Consider the following 19,977-nt stretch of genomic DNA (forward strand, 5'->3'; position numbering starts at 1 on the left):
AAAAAAAAACTGTAGCCCCGAAGAATGTCGGGGGAATCGTACAAATGTGGCCATGTGCAAACGGCGCGATAAGACCCATTCGCATATACCGCAACAGGAACTGACACTACAGCGTACTGCGAATGCCAGTATTGGCGGACGCGTTCGGATAACGCCGTGCAGACGTCTTGAGACTAAACTTTCATTCGGAAAACACAGGCATCTCCGCGCGTCACTGTCATTACAAGAAACGCTGATTTACTACGCCATGCCATCGCGGTTATGACGGCAAAAGTTGCATGAAATTGTGTGCCCTATAAGGGACAGGAAGATGCACGCCGTTCTCATCGATATACGCGATGACAAATATACGTAGGAAACGTGAAACGCGCGCTATGTAGCATTTCGTGCACATCCAGTGCGACTGATGTGCAGAGCTCTCTCGCGTCACTAACAAGGAGACACTTTGCATGTGCGACGCGTCGAAAGGAAAGCGTGCTTTGAACGAACGCGGCCTGTGAAGCTGCAAAAACCACGCGTGGAGCTTGCAGCAGAAAAAAAATATAGGGAAAGCCACGATAAAAGAGAAAGCGCACATGCCCTTGGGAAATAAACACTCCCCGAGGTAGAGCTCCTCAACGCCGTTGTTTGCATAGCGTTCGCGACATGCTTAAAAGAAAAAAAGAAAGAAACAGATGGGGAAGTAAAGGGTCACGTGCGAATAGTGGGCGAGTTACAGGAAAGTACGGGGGGAAAAAAGTGGAGGATGGGGCGGGAAGTCCTGGAGGGCAGCTTTGGCGGAAAAGGTAAGTATTATATAGATGGTGGTACGGAAAAACAGAAAAGCAACGTGTTCATAGCACTCCCGACCCCCCCCCCCCGACCCCCTTTTCTGCCTCTAGTTTATTGTTTAACGTCTACCGAACTTTATACCATCATAAGAATTCGTGTGGATCGAAAATACAAGTTTTTTTTTATGCCTTACAGGAACTGATTGCTCGTACCTAACCTGCAATCCGAAATGAAAAAAAAAAAACAAGCAAACAAAGAAGAGGAAGTTATTTCATTATGAAAACCACGCAGTGGATTTCGGCAAAGGAAGAACACTGGACAGAAAACGAACTACTTGGCACGTGGTTGGAGAAACAGTGAATGCGAGCACTTTAATTTCCGCAGTACGGTACAAAGAGAAGTAAGCGCCTTTATATGGTGGAGTCTATTGACGGATTTATTGAATGACAGAATTAAAATCTTAAAAAACAATAATTTTTAGGATGTTACGCACTTAACCCAGGATACGATTATGAGGCATGCCGTAATAGGGGACTCCGGATTAATCTCGACCACCTGGGGTTCTCTAACGTACATCTAATGCACTTTATACACTAGTGTTGAATTTCGCCCCCATCGAAACACGGACGCCGCGCTCGGGGATCGAACCCGTGACCTCACAACGCCCGTAACCGTTAATCCACTACTGTGGGTGAGTGGTAAGGTTTAGCGTAGCAAATCTACACCTATGCTATGAGCAACTCCAGGCTAACTTCATCTACTGCCTATTGGCTACCGTCGACCGAAATTTGAACATAAGCGTGTTTACTATAATCAGACAATTATTGTTACCATTTGCATTTCGCTCCACCGAAATGACAACATTTCATCGATCGCGCGACCTCGTTGTAAGCCTCATATCGACGTTGACAACAGCGCCAATCTGATTAAATACATAGGGACGAACAAGTGCAAACATACACTCACCCTGCATTTTTTTTTCAATTACGTTAATTAACCGCCTAGACGTCCGGTCCCGTTTACTATCGCACCAACAGCGTCTGACACGCGCGCGCACACACGTATATAGAGAGAGCACGATCATCTACCAGCTAGAGGCACCTCGATCAGTCGAGAACGGCGAGCCTCACCTTGTCGCCCTCCTGGACATCGGCGATCTTCTTGCCCGTCGCCGGGTTGTACGTTGGAAAGGTCTTGCCGCTCACGGAGTTCACGAACTCGTTGTTGATGAAGAGCTGCGCAGAGGAGACGGGAAACAGCGCTCGTTAATTGCGCAGTTCGCGTCACGCAATGACGCGAGATCCCGACGTAAGAACGCTTGACCCGAGAAGGAACAAAAGCGATACATTGCACACAACTGTACGGCCTGTAAACGCGACGGCGTTCGACTATGCATAAACAGCAAACTGCTGTTGTTGTTTCCCATAGAACGTGCGACTCATACCCACTATTGGGGATCGGCCGAAAAATGCAAAAAAAAAAAAAATGAAGTTGGTTGGTTCACCCTACGTGATATGGCACAAACCACTAAAGAAAACTAAGAAAGGAAAAGTGAATTTTGCAAATGAAATAGATTATTAAAGCGATAATATATGTAAAGGAATAACTCATAAGAAATGAGCTTATTGTCTAAACTGTTTCATGAATATTAAGCGATATAAGATATAGATGGATGTCTGAAGGGACGTCAAAACGCTTCACCTAGAAAAAAAAAAAAAAAGATGAGCACGATGACTTTGGCAATAAATAAAGAAAATACAGAAACAATACAGCGCCACAAAACAATTTTTCTGATTCGAAGCTCGGTAGCAACGCTTATCGTGGGAAGGGATCGTGCAGACGAGACGCGAAGGATGCTGTGACGATCGCAGAATTGGGAATTGTCGCGATGCCCGTGTGGTTTTCACTGCTCTCACCACATCGGCAATTGCCCCTGCGGAAAGAAAAAAAAGCAAATGCCCAGACGCGAAATGGTTCCCCAACTAGAGTGACTTGGCTCTGAAGCGAGTCTTTTTTTTTTTTTTATTCGCTCGGCTTGCCACGCAATACCGATGCAACATTCAAGCATACGCTCGAACGTGCTCAATTTGAGCTAGAGCTAGCTAACTTGGTCTGTACTTCCGTTCACTGCGGCAAATAAGCATGACACGAAGAAACAAGCATAAAGCAAAAGATTGTCATAACTGCACTTAGTGGCAATAAGTTGGAGCTACATCTAAAAACAATTTAGTATGGTTGGGTGTACGTGTCTGAAGATATATTAAAAATAACATAAACAATAAAACGAAAGCGGTCTAACTTGTTTTAAGACTTGGTAACGGTGAAGACCTACGTGTTTCCAAAATTTTATTTGAACGGTCCACTGTCCGAAGTAATGATTCGAGGCATATGTGCGGCTGCTTTCAGGTAGCAAAATTTTTTAGTGCTAAATGTTTCTCGGTTCTCGATTTTGCAAGGTTCCGCCAATCCAACATAACAGGTTAGACTAGTGGATGAACAGTTTACATAACCTTTCCTTGCGAATTGAGAACCTGGCAGCCATTCAGGAACTCCGATTTTTTTTATAACGACAACTCAAAAACGGAGAACGCATTTTATTGTAGTTTCAGGTAAATGCAGAGGTGCCTCGTTGACTATCGGCCACCGAATTTTGATTTCTGCCGAAAGACTTCATATAAAAAAAAAATGGTAAAAGCTGCAAGAAATGAATTATACCCAACCGCAAAGTTCATAACTAACTGAGAAGCAAAGCCCGCTACCGAATTTCTCTAAAGTTAGTGTGATTCGGAGCTGTACGCTGGTGGATTTAGCACTCTGGCATTATGTTAGATATACCTTTGCGAACAACCCATAACCGAGATAACAAATACATGAGAGCAGTGACCGAAAATAATAATTTTTGTCTAGTTTAGAACTTTGTGCGTAATGGGAAACCATTTTTCTGTTTGGCGTCTGTGTGCTATAGTCTAGACGGTGTACTAGTCCAGACAACCTCAGGCGATGTGCGTGAATTGAGGCAAGGCTTTCATGTTACGAGCCGCACGAAAACGACCCTGCACGTATGCAATCCTTTGCGGCTCAGTTGCTGCCTAATTTACTTGAAGAGACCTTGCGCTGGGCCCATAAACAACACTTCCGGTGCAACTCGCACTGTGCTTCAAGGTCAGCGATACTAACCCTGGACCTACCCGTTCGCGAAACTAATAATTTGGCTAAGCGAAAAGTCGCGTTCAGCCTTCAGGTTTTCCGAGGCTTCCTCAGTAAAAATTTTCGACGGACTCTGCGTGCTTCTGAAATGGGATTCACGGCTAACCCTCGTGGTACCTGACCAAACTTGTGAATTCGCCGAGAACCCTGTAAGAACGTAGCTTTTCTGGCCGCGTTACCATCCTTGTTTGTTCCGTATAACTGGGAGTCCTTGCAGAACCAGACGGCTTAAACAATGATCAAAACTGTACATTCCCAAGACGAAGCGATGGCAATTCTAGCGCTGAATTTTAAGCGCTTCTATGCGCCTAAGACAATTTTGAGTAATTCTAGATTACAGATAAAGCTGAGGCTCTTAGCCTCACAGCGCCGAGCTCTTAGACATGCACGCCTGCCCAGAAGCCCGAGTCTTGCCGAATACGCTGAACCTGACACTTCAACCTTTCTAGAATCAATAAGGCTTGCGCGGCATAACCGGGAAACTGCGCGCGAGTTCCTCACGGATGCATGTATATACATTTCCTGCCGGAACGCGCTGGACCCGTACGCTAATTTCCGGAAAGGTAAGAGTATCTACGTACCTGGGGTCAGTGACCCATTCTTCTACAAACAGTGTGAGTAGCAGCAGCAACGTAGCAAGCCAGGCAAGCTGGTGAATTTGCACTTATAATTATATACTGCGTGAAGAAAGTAGACGGAGCATTCCTACAGCTTGGTGTAGATGATGTTGCTTCGAGGGTTGACGGTGTGCGAGCTAATGCATAAGCTTCTCCAGATAGTGTATACATTTAAATAAATAAATAAATGTAAACGAGCACTAAATATTAGGTCACGGCTTGATTATCTTCATGTTAGTAGGCATGCGTTGTTGTTAAGGAGGCAATACTGAAGAAGTGCTTCTGGCGCGGTCGGAGAAGTTGCGCACAGCGTGACCAAAAAAGAAAAAAAATTACGAGTAAAAATAGACAGCGCTTCTGTTTTAAGCTTAACTTGACCATAGTCTTATCGGTAAAGTCAAGGTCATTAAATGATAAAATAAAAGAAAGAAACAGAAAGAGGAATAGATGGAAAGTACGCCTCTATGGCTAGGTTATCTTTCATGGCTTCTGTTTTATTGTTGCTCTCGACTTTGCACAAACTCACTCTGCTAAGTTGAACGTACTACTCACGCCATACTTTTCCCACTCGGTATCGAGTCAAGAGCCCCCAACTATTGTTCCCTGTTGTCGATATCGCCTTGCTTTGCTCTTGTCTACAAGTCTCGATATCATTTCCCTTATTCAGCTAATTCGCCTGAAACCGTCTCCAGTCATTTATTCTAACGTGCAGCAATTACATTTTTTTTTGTTGATTGCATACTAGAATCTAGTCTTCCTAATACCTACAAAGCGAGATTGGAGGTACGACTTTATAACTGCGAACAGTCTCTACAATGACAGCGCTAAATAAACTGTCTTGCTTTTATATTCCTTGGGTGTTCATCAGGCACCTCTATCCTCAAATTGTGTAATCTCCCATTGTCACTTCATTGCGCACGAAAATTTGTTGCCAGAAATATCGAGCGTCTTTGACTTCGCGGCTGCGTTGGGTTCGACAAAATGCCTGCTTGGCTATATCTTTCGTTCTCTTTCTTAATCTTATGCCCTCCGCTTACCCGTTCTATAGCTTAGCGTAGTAAGCCAGATATTGCCACCTCGTCAACCTCCTTGCCTTCTCCTTCATTCCACTTGCACTCTCACTTGATAGTTCAGCACCTTTCTCCTCTCATTCGCTCTTATCCCGTTATCTACGGTTAAACAGGCGAACACAGCTAGACGTTGCACATTCTTTCCAGGCTATAAAAATCTATAAACAGTGCCACCAACGGCGCTGTCATTTCACTTACGAAATGCGAATTCCGTGGCTAAGCCGATTACTTACGCGAATCTTATATTGCTACACTCGTGTCGGCGTCAGTGTTGCCATACGAAGAAAACCGAAGCAGCGCGAAAATAAAAATTGCTTGTCGGTGTGCGGATTCGAACCACCGATCTCCGGGTTGCGAGAACACCGCGCGAGCCCATTCAGCCAGTGTCGGTTCATCATACGTGCCCTTTACAGGCTTCCCAGAAGACTTCCGGTTAAGCCCTCTGGAACAACGCAAGTTACAATAGCCTATAAATTTAGAGAACCTTCCAGCTGGCATAAGTTTTGCTAAGAAGTTGGAACGTTCTACAAATTAATTTTATTGTTCAGTGCCACGAAAAAATCCCATACATGAGATCTACACATGCCGCACTTTCTTTATGTCTGAACACATCAAGAATATTTGCCTACAGTAAATTATGCGCAAAATACTTCCGTTTTCTTGGCAAACTTGACTGTCATAAATGCATGACCGGAAGTTTTCTGGGATCATGAATGCACTGCTGCCACAGCGTGGATGAAAAAGGCAAAAGCAAGGTGCGAGCCAATCACAGGCGTCCCCTCAAATGGCGTGATCGCGTATTCGCTCGCCTCGTGCCCGCCGTTTTCCGTCAGTTCAGGCCCCGCAGTCAGATGCATGGGAGGCCGCGTTTGGTTCGTTCTGCCGAAGAGCAGTCTGCGTTGAAGGAAAGGCAGCGGGCCGCGCGTCGTGCGTTCTGCCGAATAACAGTCGGCGTTTGATGAACACCACCGGGAGCTCGCTCGAGAAAGCGCTCGTCAACGGCGTGCCCACCTCGTCGTGAGGGGAGCGCGAAGCCGAGGCGTTACGACAACGAAGAGCCGTCGATCCCGAGCTTCGCTTGCAACTCTCTTCACAGTACTAGATGGGCAGTCCTTTTTTTTAAATGAACTTTTTGTTCTATATTTAAACCAAACGGAAATTGTATGCTGACTGTTGGGTTGTTATTTGGCAGCAGGTGCTGCTGTCGCGTCGGGATTTAAACACTCGCATTTGAAGTGCACGTAAACATAAACTTGTCAGCAGTCAAGATAAGCACGCCATGTTTAGAGCAGTGGCGAAACAAAACAAAAAAAAAGGAATATGTTGACACGACCAGATCAATTACCGTCGTAGGTAGCGGTACAGGGTAGATAGAGGCTTACAGGAAAATAAAAGAAAGTTAAGGACATGTAGCTAGTATTAGTATAGAAATCGTGCATAACGTACCTCATTAACTCAAGCAGGCAACGTGGCTATTTTCTCCCAGCCCCGTTTCCAAAGGGGATCCCAATAAATCATCCTCCTTCCCAAATCAGCACCGACAATCTACTCCGCTCATTACTTCTTCAAGCCACGGAGAGTCGAATCCTCCAGAGTCGAGCGATAAACGCCAGCATAAATATGAAGGCCAGATAACGGCTGCACTGGGACGACTCGTCAGTTATTTTATGCACTGCAGCAGTGGTCACTGACGCGGTCCAACGTCCTATCCTCGCACACGGGTGGTAGCGACCAGCGTGACACTAACCACGTAGGTAGCAAAGAGAAAGGCATCGTATATACGATAAGGGAGACTGCAGTGCGGAAATATCCAAGTACGTACAATGAATGCTACGTGCAGTGTTTCCAGACGTTGCAAAGCTCCGTCTAGAGTCAGCTGAACCGGTGGTTCCGATTCCATTTCTTTGCTTTTTAACAAACGAAAACAAGAACAAAAGAAAAGCCCTTGCGCTTTCTGTCACGAGTCCGACATCGTTCGTGCGCGAGGGCACTTTTTAATGAACGCCGTCCAGCTGCATCCAATTGGTCAAGGGTTAGTTTTAGCTCGGGGTCCCAGCTCCCCTCCCTTTATTTAAATACATGTGAAACGTTGACACGTTATGATTAAACAACAGCTTAACGGACTTGAATGAAATTTGTTGCAAGCAAGACAAACACAATATATCTACTGACTGTGTGAAGCGAAAATACTGACCTATATGCTCCAAAGTTAAAACTGAGAATTGATTAAAAAAAAAGAAAAGAACGAATTTACAAACCTGAAGAACTGGAATTCGCGAATGCATAACTCAGTTCAAAGTCAGATATCTCAGTTCTGTCAAGTGCATCTGCTATAGCAATTGAAGCGGACAATATTCACATAAGAGTTTATATATATATGTATATATACGAGGGACTTAAAGAAGTGCTGCTCGCAAAATAATGTTACAATATAGATAGTCGGAAAAATTCATCAATTTGGTCCGCTTAATGTCTTAATAGGCACAGTTTACATAACTGATATTTTATTGCTGTGGTTAAGAGCTTTAAGCTTGAAACTTGAGCGTAATGAAATTTCGCACGTTCCAGTGATGTATTTAAAAGGTATCGATGTACTAAATACAAAAAATATTGCTCCAGTTGGTAGGCTAACTTATTCTTTGAAATGCGAGAAACTTCACTAAATTCGGTGTAGAGGAAGCAGAGAGAGAAAAAGAATTATCTGTTGCCACGTATTTAGATAGGGACTGCCTGTGTATACGTATGTAGAACTTCCTCTTAAGCACTTTCAAGACAAAGCAAGTAACAAATCAAATTATGCGGTCATATCTAAATGTTGACTATCCTTATACAGTTTCGAAGCACGGGGTGCACGACAGAGTTTTTCAATTTTTCTAACAGCCATTTCCTTGATCCATTTATCTGTGCGTAAGGAAGGGGCATCGCTCCACACATATGCGTAGAAGATTTGCAGAGCGTGAATGTGGAGCTGTTATATAAAGCTGGCTTCGTAATTATGTTTAACAAACTTTTTAAACGATAACCTATGGCATAAACCGTAAACTGAGATTGTAGGTATGTATACCCTATCAACCATGCCGAGCTTGGCGTTTTGAAGCACAAATATTTATTCATTGAGCTGGTATACTCGAAGAGCTAGCCGGACATTACTTGCACAAGAGGTGAAAATGGACAACTGACTAATGGAAAATGCTTCGGTATTCAACTTCTCAACTGACCGCTTTAGCGCACATATTGCAATTCAAGAATTCGCGCCAGTGACTTGACAACGCATCTCTGCTTGAACGAGGTTTGAAGCTAGCGCCGGTTTTGATAAAAGCGCTGTCGAACTTGCGTTAAAATACACTGACGTTCCCACTTTTTCTTGTGTATATATAACTTGTACGAGTTTTTATCATGTATAGCCATTATGCAAATGACTCGTAACGCGGCCATTGAGGCACAATAACTTGGGCTTCGGGCCCTGCGTGAGCGTTGTACAGTGTTATTACTCATACTTCAAATCACGCTGCGAAGACTACAGAGCAATTACTAGACTTAACTGACGGCGTTGTGCTTACATTACAGCTAACCAGTGATGCTCGGTTGAATGCCAACAGATTGAACGTAGGTGAAAATGCCGTCCGTCGCATAATGTGCGACTTTAGAAAACCATTTGGTCATAATAATTATTATGACTATTGTTATTAATACTATTATTATTATTACTACAAGTGGATGGACAATTGGGTGGAGTGGGAACGGTAACATATTCTTTGTTTGTAACCCAAAGGGACACAGACGAAGACTAGAAGACCGGAAGAGCGCTCATCCCGTCTTCGTCTGTGTCCCTTCGAGCTACAAACAAAGAATTATTACTATTTCGTATTAATGTACACTCTAAACCTACAACTGCAGAGCTGGTTAGAGTGGACTTCAAACAATATGTACCTTCGACTACGTGGAAGAAAAACAACTTCGTTAGATTGCGGCGTTGCTTCGGGATTGCGCGCGGAGTCTGCCAAGAACGGCAGATGGCTTCACCGCGGGCGGTACGCCTTCGAAGCCAGCTTTCGGCGCCTGCCGGCTCCCGAGAACAGCAACACACAACGCCGCGCCTCAGAAAACGCGTTCGGGATCCACAGCTTTCAGACGAAAAGTTCCAGCGCATCGAGACGCGGCGCGAGGGCGGGTCCTTGACCCGCGCCCAAATTGTTAAATAAAGCTAGAACATCAACCATAACAGTGGCGACGAGTCTCAAAACACGAGGGAAACCGGTGGCGCCGAAAACGGCAGTGTAAAGAAAGAGCAACAGCATCAACCACCGCGGAAGGCGTGGTGAGGGAGAAAGCGAAGCGAGAGTTGCTTTCTTCTTGTTTTTTCTTTTTTCTGTGCGCGCGTTCCTGGGGGACTTACCTGCGTGAACTTGATGGGTGGGTTCCTGTTGGGGGCCATGGCTGGAGGGGGGCGGGAATGCGTCGTCTGCTGCTGCTGCTGCTGCCGAACCACCAAAGGACCAGAAGTCGAATGGCGAAGCAGACGACAACGAGGGGCGGTTTTTATACTCGCCGCGATGTCTGCGCGGCGGCGCTACTGCTACTGCCGGTGCATTGCGGTGCCTATGTGACGGGGATAAAGCGAAGGGGTGAAAGTGAACAAAAAAGAATTGCAGCACAAAATAAACAATAAATAATGAAAAGGAAAGGCAGAGGCGGAATAAAGGCGGAACTACATGCTGCGCCATCTATCACCGTTCAAAGGAGGTGCTGATGCCTCTGAGATTTGCAATCACACCGGTGAGCGTCGGACAACCTCGGAGGGCACGCCTCTTGGTGAAGTAGTTTCTCCGAAACCGCGTCTCCACGAGAAAAGCTGATGTCATGTTGTCATGAAGGCGCCAAATTTTGTGGAGCAGGGCGTATCTTATGCAAAATCATGCGTGTGATATTTTCGTTTCCACAACACCCATTCTTTTTTCCTTTTCTTTTTTTTCTGAGGATCATCCCAAAGCGCACAGTGCCTTTGGTTTTAATTGTGGAGACGGCACAGGTTCATATTCGGAGAGAGCCAGGGAAAGCCATGAAAGAATAAATTGACATCTAGATTCGATTCCATTCTGCTTGAACCTAGTACAAGTACAGTCGCACGAAGGAGAGTTCAAGCGGAGGGTGCAGGGCGAAAATTAGCACCATCCGTTTTTGATGTTACTCGAACAGTCGATACTCATGCCGCAAATCCGCGGAGATATACTAAAACACGTTTTCACTGCAAAAAAAAAAAAAAAAGGCAAACTAATACTTCGCTGTATATTTCAATTTTCAGCCATAAAGAATGAGATGTGGCTTTCAAACGCACCAATTAAATAGCTGCAGCAATGTTGCCAGAATATATGACTATTTGTTACCTGTTCCATGTCGGCCTAGTGATGTGTCAGGACTTCGCGAATAAAACTGAACCGCGGGTGTTATACAAAGCGTGATTATAAGGCTTACAAGATAGAACATTGAGCAGCACTTGCGTGATAGTTGCTATATGTGTGATAAATTGGAGAGTAGTTTGGTGGAAATAAATTATTTAATACTCTACTTAAAGTGGATGCGGTGCCTATGAGTACTATATACACTGCGTAGCAAGCTGAACGTATTGCCATATTTCTAATTTATCACGTAAAATACACTCTCAGGCAAGGCATGCTAGACATTCGCTAAAAGTAGTGCTCATTGCAAAACTCTCGAGAATTCGCGTGATTGAGCTAATTTAATCACGCAGTAAACGCCTAAGCGTTCGGCCATCCATTGTGTTCAGTGGAACTAGGTATTGAAGAGGCGCACGCTTGTACAAATTCTGGTTGGCTCTGAGGAGCTACTATTACCTTCTATCTTAACTGCACAATGCATATAAGAGGAGCGAAATACGGTGATTTACGCGTATTCACTTTTGCAAGACCTTTTTCAAACGGATCACATTTGCGAGATGTCCGCTCGAGAGACTTTGCAAAATAGAATTATAGACCCGCACTTTCCGAATAGAACAAGCAATGCCGAGATGCAGGCTGTAAATTATTTGCACAGTACAGAGACGTGCGTTGGTTCCAGTGGATCATAAAAAAAATATGTTGCGCTTACCACTCCTCTGTTCTTTGTATAATTTCGCAGCAAGATCGCATGCTGTGATCCGGATCACTCATTGTAACATTGGCACTGTTACTCTGTTATTGTGAAAAAAAAAAGAAAATTTCATCTCATCGCCACTCCCCAGTGGTTGATGAAAACCAATTTCGAAGGCCATGTTTCGCCGTACTGCAGATGCAGGAAGTGACACAGCCACCATGCTCGAAACGTCACTCACAGACGAATGGCGCAGACGAAGGCAAATTCACGCTTTCTTTCTTGACAAACTAGGCAAGTAAGAATGCCAAGTGTTGTATCGAGCGATTTGGACCCCAAAAATGCGGCCTTGCTGCGAAGTTCGAGCGCGGATTCCGCGACATGAAAAACCTTTATTTAAAAATTTTGCAGGGAAAGCCGCAAGTCTCTTGTAGTGCATGCTGTTTGTTTTTCCCGGCGTGGAGGAAAAGAGCAGCCGAGGTCATCAACTTTCGCTGCAAGTTTAATGAAAAGAACCGGAGGTAAACAGAACAACCCTTCCGTAAGGTAACTGTTGGTCGTCCACACGTGAAGAATCAAACAGGTGGCGACGGTTCAGGTGCACACCCCCTTGCTGAGTGACACGTACACCTGCGCTCGGCATTGTATCAGAAGCAGGACTTTGGTCGCTGGGACCGAGGGGATGAATTCTCTCGAGCCAGATGGTTCTTATCTGTCCCGGATAAGTAATTGCTGGGACGTGCAGTGGGGCTTATCGCTGTCACTGAAGAGGTATATTGAAGAACGGGTGTGCAGCGAAAGTCCTGCCGAAGCGACCGTGTAATTGTAAACGAGAAAAAGAAAAGAAAACCTGCATGTGCCGTGGTCCAGGAATGAAACGTGATCGCTGAGGTCACATTTCCAATAACGCCTCGTGAACTAGAAGTGTATCTGACGGAACGCACAACAAAGTGCTAATACGATAGCTGCCTGCCTTTCGGGACAGATTGCAATCGACACGGAGTTACATCCTCCTAAGACCACTTTTACAATACACTGCACACCACCTTCAATTCTTTTTTTGAAAGTTCACTTCGAAGCGATTACTCAAAAATATTCATTGCGGATATCAATTCCGGTGAATGTGGAGCTGTATGGAGAAGGTTTACACATACTCTTGTCATCCGCTTTCGAGAAATTTTACACTAACCTGATCTCGACCTCCGGGTTGTCACAGAGGGTGGGAAGCAACCTTAGAATGTGTTTCAAATTCTTAGTGATCGCGCGACAATCCAGGATGCAGCAGCAATATTGCAAGGTACTGTACATACATTCATTTTTCAGCACTCCATTTGGGCAGTGAAATGCAGCTTTTTACCATAACAAACATGAGCAGATGGTTCCTTCTGCAACGTACATAGAGATGCAACATTGGGCATCTAATCGTGGCATTTCTATTTCCAGATATGCCTTTCACGTTCGTAACATACCAGTAGGCAATAAAAAACGAGCTAGAAAAAGCGATTTTGTCCCACAGCTGCATTCGGGTCTCTGGAAGATATATTACAGACAGCAGCCGCGGTAAATAAGTGGCCGGCTCGCTTTGCTGCCGAGCTGCAGGACACGGGTTCGATCCACGCCGGGCCGGCCGCATTACGATGGAAGCAAAGAGGCAAAAACCACTCGGGCACGATAGGTTTTGGTTTCCGGGGTCCATTCCGATGGAGGTGTATAAGAAAGGTGAAAATTCCGACATAGCCCATATTACGGCGAATTTCACCGTTGACACGATGATCTGTACAGATGCAATGCAGCGGCACACCTTTTGGCCAACACATAAACGCGTCATGTTTGAGGGGCGTGCTGTATACGGGCTCTTTTCTCGCACTTCTCTCTCGACACGCTGCGTCATCTGACAGCACCGCCACAAAGTTTGCGTTTGGGTGTGACGCCTGCGTTGAACATATATTCCGAAAATTCGTCTGAACGCAGATATATATATATATATATATATATCGTAATTGAAGAGCAGTTTCAAATACCCAGTTCCTCAGGTTGGTCCGATGGACTATGAACTAACCATTGATGGGAAACGGTTGGCGAGAAAACGGTTACAGACAGACAGACAGACAGACAGACAGACAGACAGACAGACAGACAGACAGACAGACAGACAGACAGACAGACAGACAGACAGACAGACAGACAGACAGACAGACAGACAGACAGAGCTCGGAAAGTGCGTGAAGTATCCTAATAATGTCAATTACGTTAAAACCCTCGTGTAATTTAATTTTGGGGCACATTAAGGAAGTCCAGCAGATTAAAATCAATGCGGACTCTCCCACTTATACTGCCACTTATATAATCTCCTCTCCTTATATAATCTTACTCTGCCACTTATATAATCATGTCGCCGTGGTTTTTATGTATTGCGTACATACTTGCGTTTAGGCCAAGGTCGACAGAGTTGGGCTGTCTCGTAGTGTTGTATGTTCTGCAGTTAATGCGGATACAACCAAGCGTGGTAAGGAGTGAATGTTTTTTTTAATGCAGAAGTCTGATTAAGCGACCGGCTGGGTTAAAAAAATTAAACAAAAGCGGGACGTGCTGCAACCGAGAATTCCGGCCACGTCTATTATTTATTTATTGATTCAAGGCACCCCCTATGTCGTTCAATACGAGGGTATTACGAGGACATTACGATTATTGGTGTTATCCTTGTTCGCACAGAAATGGGCGCTTTGTGTCATCATATTGCTACGACATGGTTATCCTTATGATCAGCGCAGCTTCAACAGCCGTAAATCTTCATGTTGAAACGAGTGTAGCATTAATCCTTTCTCACCTTGTGTCGTAGAAAGTTTGAAGATGTTCCATTTTTCTTACTCCGCAAAATATGACCGAATATATACTGACTTAAAAAAATAACTATATTGTACGTACTATTTCCCTGTTATATTCATGTGAAATATTAATGAAAAACATTTCTCCGCAAGAGCTACTTTCTCTCAGCACACGACTCACGTCTAAGAAACGAACGTATTCATTTCAGCATAGGATAACAAAGAGGATCTAAAGCAATATAGTTTTCGATTCTTTTTCTTCGATTTAAGTGCGGAAACTGAAATACAGGCCTGAACTGAGCCGACGAATGCGGTTTCCTCACCAAGGACTGCAATATCTAAAGCTGCAGTGACGATTTGAAGCTGTGTCGCCATGCTACGTTATAACCGAGAGATATGGAATCAAACAGAATACATAATAACCTAAAGAGTGATTGTTGGTGGGCAAAAAATGCGAGCGGTGGCAAGTGGCATGCGCGCGGAGACGGGGCAATGTAAGACGTGTGGTTGAGATGACGCACGCTGAGAATAAGTTTATTTCGCTTACCTGCAGCGCACAGTAGCACTATTTGGCTAAACATGTGCTCTGGCACCGTTTAACCGTGTTAATGAGATATGGGTGTGAAAAAGGAAAGGAAGGGTAAATCATTGGACACCTTTATTTATTTGTCTCGCAATAATATGAAGAATTGTCGGGCTATACAACATTAAAGTTTCCAAGAAACCAATTGACAGCGCAATAGTAATGAAGAAATATCCAGGTTAGCGTACAAATCAGAAGGGAAAAATCACTTCCCTGAATAAACAATAGCGGAGGTTTGAGGTGCAAGTGTGTATAAGACTACCCCCACAATTACCAGAATGTTAAGAAAAATACACGTACTGATTACAACAAAACGAGGAAAAAAAACGAGCGAGAAAGAAAACCGAATAAAGTGCCCTTTTACCTTCTTTTCGAAGCTAACTTCAAATGACTTCATTGAAGCACCTTGAAAGTAAGTTGTTCCAACGTTAAGATTGCTCGTACAAGGAACGAATATACTTGAAGGTGTCGATTCCTAAAGTTACGTTCGGGAGCCCATTTGTCCGCTGCAGACTGCTCCTACTGAGATGTGGCCGCCTCTGGTGTGTCGCCGATGGGAGGAGACTCAGATTGGGGATAAATGGAGCCTTTTCATTGCAGGATATGCACTCTGCACGATCTGAATTCGGTATTTCTCCCATGGAACCCCCGCTTAGGTGTTGTACTGGAAAGAACGCGAGAAACTAGTACTGAGACACAACCAACACCGGCACTCCTGTTGCGTGGACTTCAGTCCTAGTTTCTCGTGCTGTTTCCACGACGAGACGCCATACCAACTGTAGCTAATTACTTACCTGAGTTTTGCTTGAAAAAAGAAACCCGTTGGGCGGAGTCTTTCGTATTTCGTCCACGCTTTTCTGAAGCGAAGGTAGGGTTTCACCGATTAAGGTACAACTCTGGAGCACCTCCGCACGTCACCGATGGTTGAGGACTTGCAGTAAACGTACTGATGATGATAACCATGACAACTAATGACACTCGCACTCTACGTCACGAATATCTTTGGTTATAAGGGCCTAATTTATATAAACACTTGATACTGATACCGCATTGGGTCTTGAAAAGTGAATCCAAAATATTCATCTTCCCGTTTTGCGGTTCCAGTCTCTAGGGACCACCAACCTCGTATGTCGGGGGTCCCAGCAAACATTAGCCGAACGCTTACAAGAAAAACAGAAGGTTAAAAAACATGGTACAATGTACTATGTTAACAGCTATGGTGTTGGGTCACCAGGTATCTATCTGTCCACCGACCAGCGTAAGTCTTTTAATCGTATTTCGCACCTTCTTTTAATTTTTTTTTCGAACAGCTTGGCGAACGTTAGCTGGAACACACGGTATAGAGTGTGATCTGGTCATAGATTGTTTCGCGGTTTGTCTTGTTTACAGTGCGTTGCGGCGCTCCTCAACAAATTTTTGCGCCTGCGCATTGTCTACAAACGTCTCGAGAAACACTGAGAAGCGCATTACCGGTTCTTTTATTCTTGTTTGTGCTTCATGTATGCTTCGATATCGCCTCACAAAGTTTTGTTGATTGGTTCATGTTTTGCATTCACAATTCAATGATTGGTCTCTTTATTCGACGTTCATTCATTGATTCCTTTATCAATAACGTCGATTGGTTGTGGTTTTTTCGAGTTATTCTGCCACGTCCACTGCAGCGCATACTATAATGCACTGGGAGCAACATGACTGGGAGTGGCTGTTTGTGTTTGTCACTTCCATGGAGATCTACGTCGTCCCGGTATGGTTGTTCCCAGACAACGATTCCCGTCTTATGGCAACACCACGCAAATTACCGCGAAGCAGAGAGGCCGCGACTTCCCGTCGGCGCGAGTTTCATCGCCGGAAAGCAGCCGTTTTTCTTTCTCCGCGGAACTTCTTCGCGGTCTTCTTGCACCCTCCTCAGTGATTCCGAGCTACGAAGCATGCGACAACTCTCACACCGACGCTGGCGGCACTGAACGCGTGAGCGACCATTTCCAATCACCGACCTCATATCAACACTCCTGGTCCTACATAGCACGGCACGTTGAACGTACCATTGCATGCACTCTCCAACATTTTTCACACTTAAATTGGGCCTCACATGACTGAGCTGTTACCGGCAATTCTTGTTTAAGGCCTAGTCGTAGGTCTAATCAAAATGATCATGTGGAAGTAACGGCGACAATTTCCAAGACAGTCTTTACTTAAAGACAAAGCCTTTCTTCTAAAGAGAAAGTCCCTTGGCGAGTTACTCCCGCTTATCCGCGTCGGTATGTTTCTAGCCTCATTCATAGACCGATCCGCAAGGATTCTGCAGTTTAAAGATGTGGACCGATCCCGGAGATAGGACAGTCTAAAAATGTCGGCTGATCCCGAAGAGAATGCAGTAAAAATCTAAGCAGTCAGACGCCATTTCTATACTCTACTTACGCAAAAAGTGCCACGATAGAGTACCGTGCGCAGTGACACCGCGTCATTCTCACTCCCAACTTGCCCAAGAAGACTTTGTTTCCATTATGGTTATTGTTTTCTTTTACTGTCGTTCCTATAACCAAGTTTGACGTTCTTCTCGTGCGTACCATGTACAGGAGGTTGCTAATACTCCGGGACCTCCTCTTGTAGCTGAATTTTGTAATAACATTACATATAGTGATAAAGAACTTGATTTTTAATTCTGAATCGGCGTCAACTGGAATTTCAATCGCTTTCCAACAATATTTCATTTAGTTCAGGGGTGCTACGAGCCAGAACCACGGTCTGATTATGAAACGCACTCTATGATGTATGTGTGTGTGTCGGGGGGGGGGGGGGGGAGGTTTCCGGTTTAAGTCAGACTACATGGGGCGTGTCTACCGTGCGCCTAAATCCATGCAGACGAGCATTTTCCCATTTCGCCTCCATTGAAATGTGACCGCCGCGGCCAGGATTGAAGCCGCGACTTCGAACACAGCCGAGCGATGTCACAAGAACTGGGCTATCGCCGCGGGAGGCGGCAAATTTGGAAGCTTTCGCAGACACAGAGATCAATATCAGACGGGGAACAGCTTGTTTTTGCAGACGCGGGCACGCAGAATAGCTGCTTCTATTCGTTAGCGATAGCGGCCCACTACGGTGTCTCTCCTATAGCCTCTCATAGTGTGGGGCCTTGAGAAATCAAACCCAATACATTAGTCAATCAGCCAATATCTATCTATCTATCTATCTATCTATCTATCTATCTATCTATCTATCTATCTATCTATCTATCTATCTATCTATCTATCTATCTATCTATCTATCTATCTATCTATCTATCTATCTATCTATCTATCTATCTATCTATCTATCTATCTATCTATCTATCTATCTATCTATCTATCTATCTATCTGTCTGTCTGTCTGTCTGTCTGTCTGTCTGTCTGTCTGTCCAATCTAATCTAATCTACTATTACTACTGTTTCCTGTGAATAACCTAAGCGATACGCAGAGGTCGTCAGGAACAGCCCCATCAGTTACGCTTCAAGATTCTCAGATCCGGAAGCAGCACATGTTGATAATTGCTTTTCTAGTTTTTTCCTATAACCACCGGATGCGGTACAAATGTGGAAAATCATTTCTTTTTGTTATAGCCCTGGCTAGATGCAGAAGGAGAGATGTCTACGTTACGCATAATGAGTAATCATCTTCTCGGGATCTTTGTTGTAAAAACTGCTTCTGTTTGCCTTAACACTCAGATAAATGTGTAGCATCGTGTGGTATTGGTTGGCGTGTGGGTGCTCATTCTCAATTTACATATCATCTCGTGGTGTTCAACACACACTTCACGGATGCTTTTCGTCATCTCTGACAACATAAATATTATTATTGATATTAATATCATTAGTAATGTTATAATTATATGACTTATTATATATAGATTAACAAGATCAGTACACTTTTGTCATGTATCCGGCTTCATATCTGCGATGAATATTTTACTTGATCGCTTCCGAGTGAAGCTTGGAAATAATTGAACAAAATGTGGAGTATAATAAGCAAGGGTTCAAAAGGTTAAAAGTCGCGCAAGCGCTGTGCTAAGGCCTCTCTTTGCTTTAACTTAAACCACGTAACAGACCTTTAGAGCGCAATGAATCTCTTTTGCTTTTTGCGCCTATTTGAACCCAAATCCGTATTTTATTTTAGCCTCGTAGACGTGTATGAGAGCCAGGGTTCTAATTGTGTTCCCGGTTTCTATGTGCACGTGAGCCTGCGTGCCGTCCTTTGATGATGATGATGATGATCAAAATTCAAAACATGGAACGCACCGACAACGGGAGATAGGCCACGAATAGGGTGGTTGTACGCATGTTTAACAAATACAGCGAGCCCAATGCTGCACATTACCAGGTAATTACTTCAGGAAAGTGAACTTGAAAGGAGTTAAACTGCGAATGAAGGAGTAGTATGTACTTGTAAGAAGCGATAACGGATGAATATTTAAGGTGACAAAATTAGCACAAACACACAGGACAACCAAAAGAAGAGACGAGACAAACACTGGCGCTGACTAACAACTGCGTATATATATCCTTAATCACGCATGCGCACGCATAAGAAAACAAACTTTTTAGAGTGAAGAAGTTGTGCCTTCTGCAGGCGGACAAGGAAGAAGGGTTTGTTGCGGTCTACAAGGGCGTTCTTTTAGTGAAAAAGCATGCAGGCTGTTTCGAAAAACTGTGCACTTGTTAAGAAACGCGAAGTCTGAGTAAAAATAAATTTGCAGAATTTGATAAAAATCAGGCACTTGCATCACTCGCTGAAGGTACAGAGAACAGTAGATGGAAATGTCTATCAGTATTTTTTACAGCAAG

The 19,977-nt window shown here is 44.3% G+C and overlaps 2 protein-coding genes across 2 annotated transcripts in view; one reads left to right on the forward strand and one right to left on the reverse strand.

The window, feature by feature from the left end:
- Positions 1-10,219, reverse strand: part of LOC142576379 (aldehyde dehydrogenase 1A1-like) — a 30,040-nt gene extending 19,821 nt beyond the window's left edge. Inside the window, exons 1-2 of the mRNA XM_075686486.1 lie at positions 10,062-10,219; positions 1,902-2,006 (exon numbers count right to left, since the gene is read on the reverse strand). Coding sequence (XP_075542601.1) covers positions 1,902-2,006; positions 10,062-10,100 — 144 coding nt within the window. The 5' untranslated portion in view covers positions 10,101-10,219. The remainder of the gene's footprint in view (positions 1-1,901; positions 2,007-10,061) is intronic.
- LOC142576378 (lysosomal alpha-glucosidase-like) overlaps positions 1-19,977 on the forward strand; it is a 165,933-nt gene that overhangs the window by 1,740 nt on the left and 144,216 nt on the right. The gene's annotated exons all lie outside the window — the stretch shown is intronic.

Source organism: Dermacentor variabilis, chromosome 3 (assembly GCF_050947875.1).
Source record: "Dermacentor variabilis isolate Ectoservices chromosome 3, ASM5094787v1, whole genome shotgun sequence".
NCBI classification, from domain to species: Eukaryota; Metazoa; Arthropoda; class Arachnida; order Ixodida; family Ixodidae; genus Dermacentor; species Dermacentor variabilis.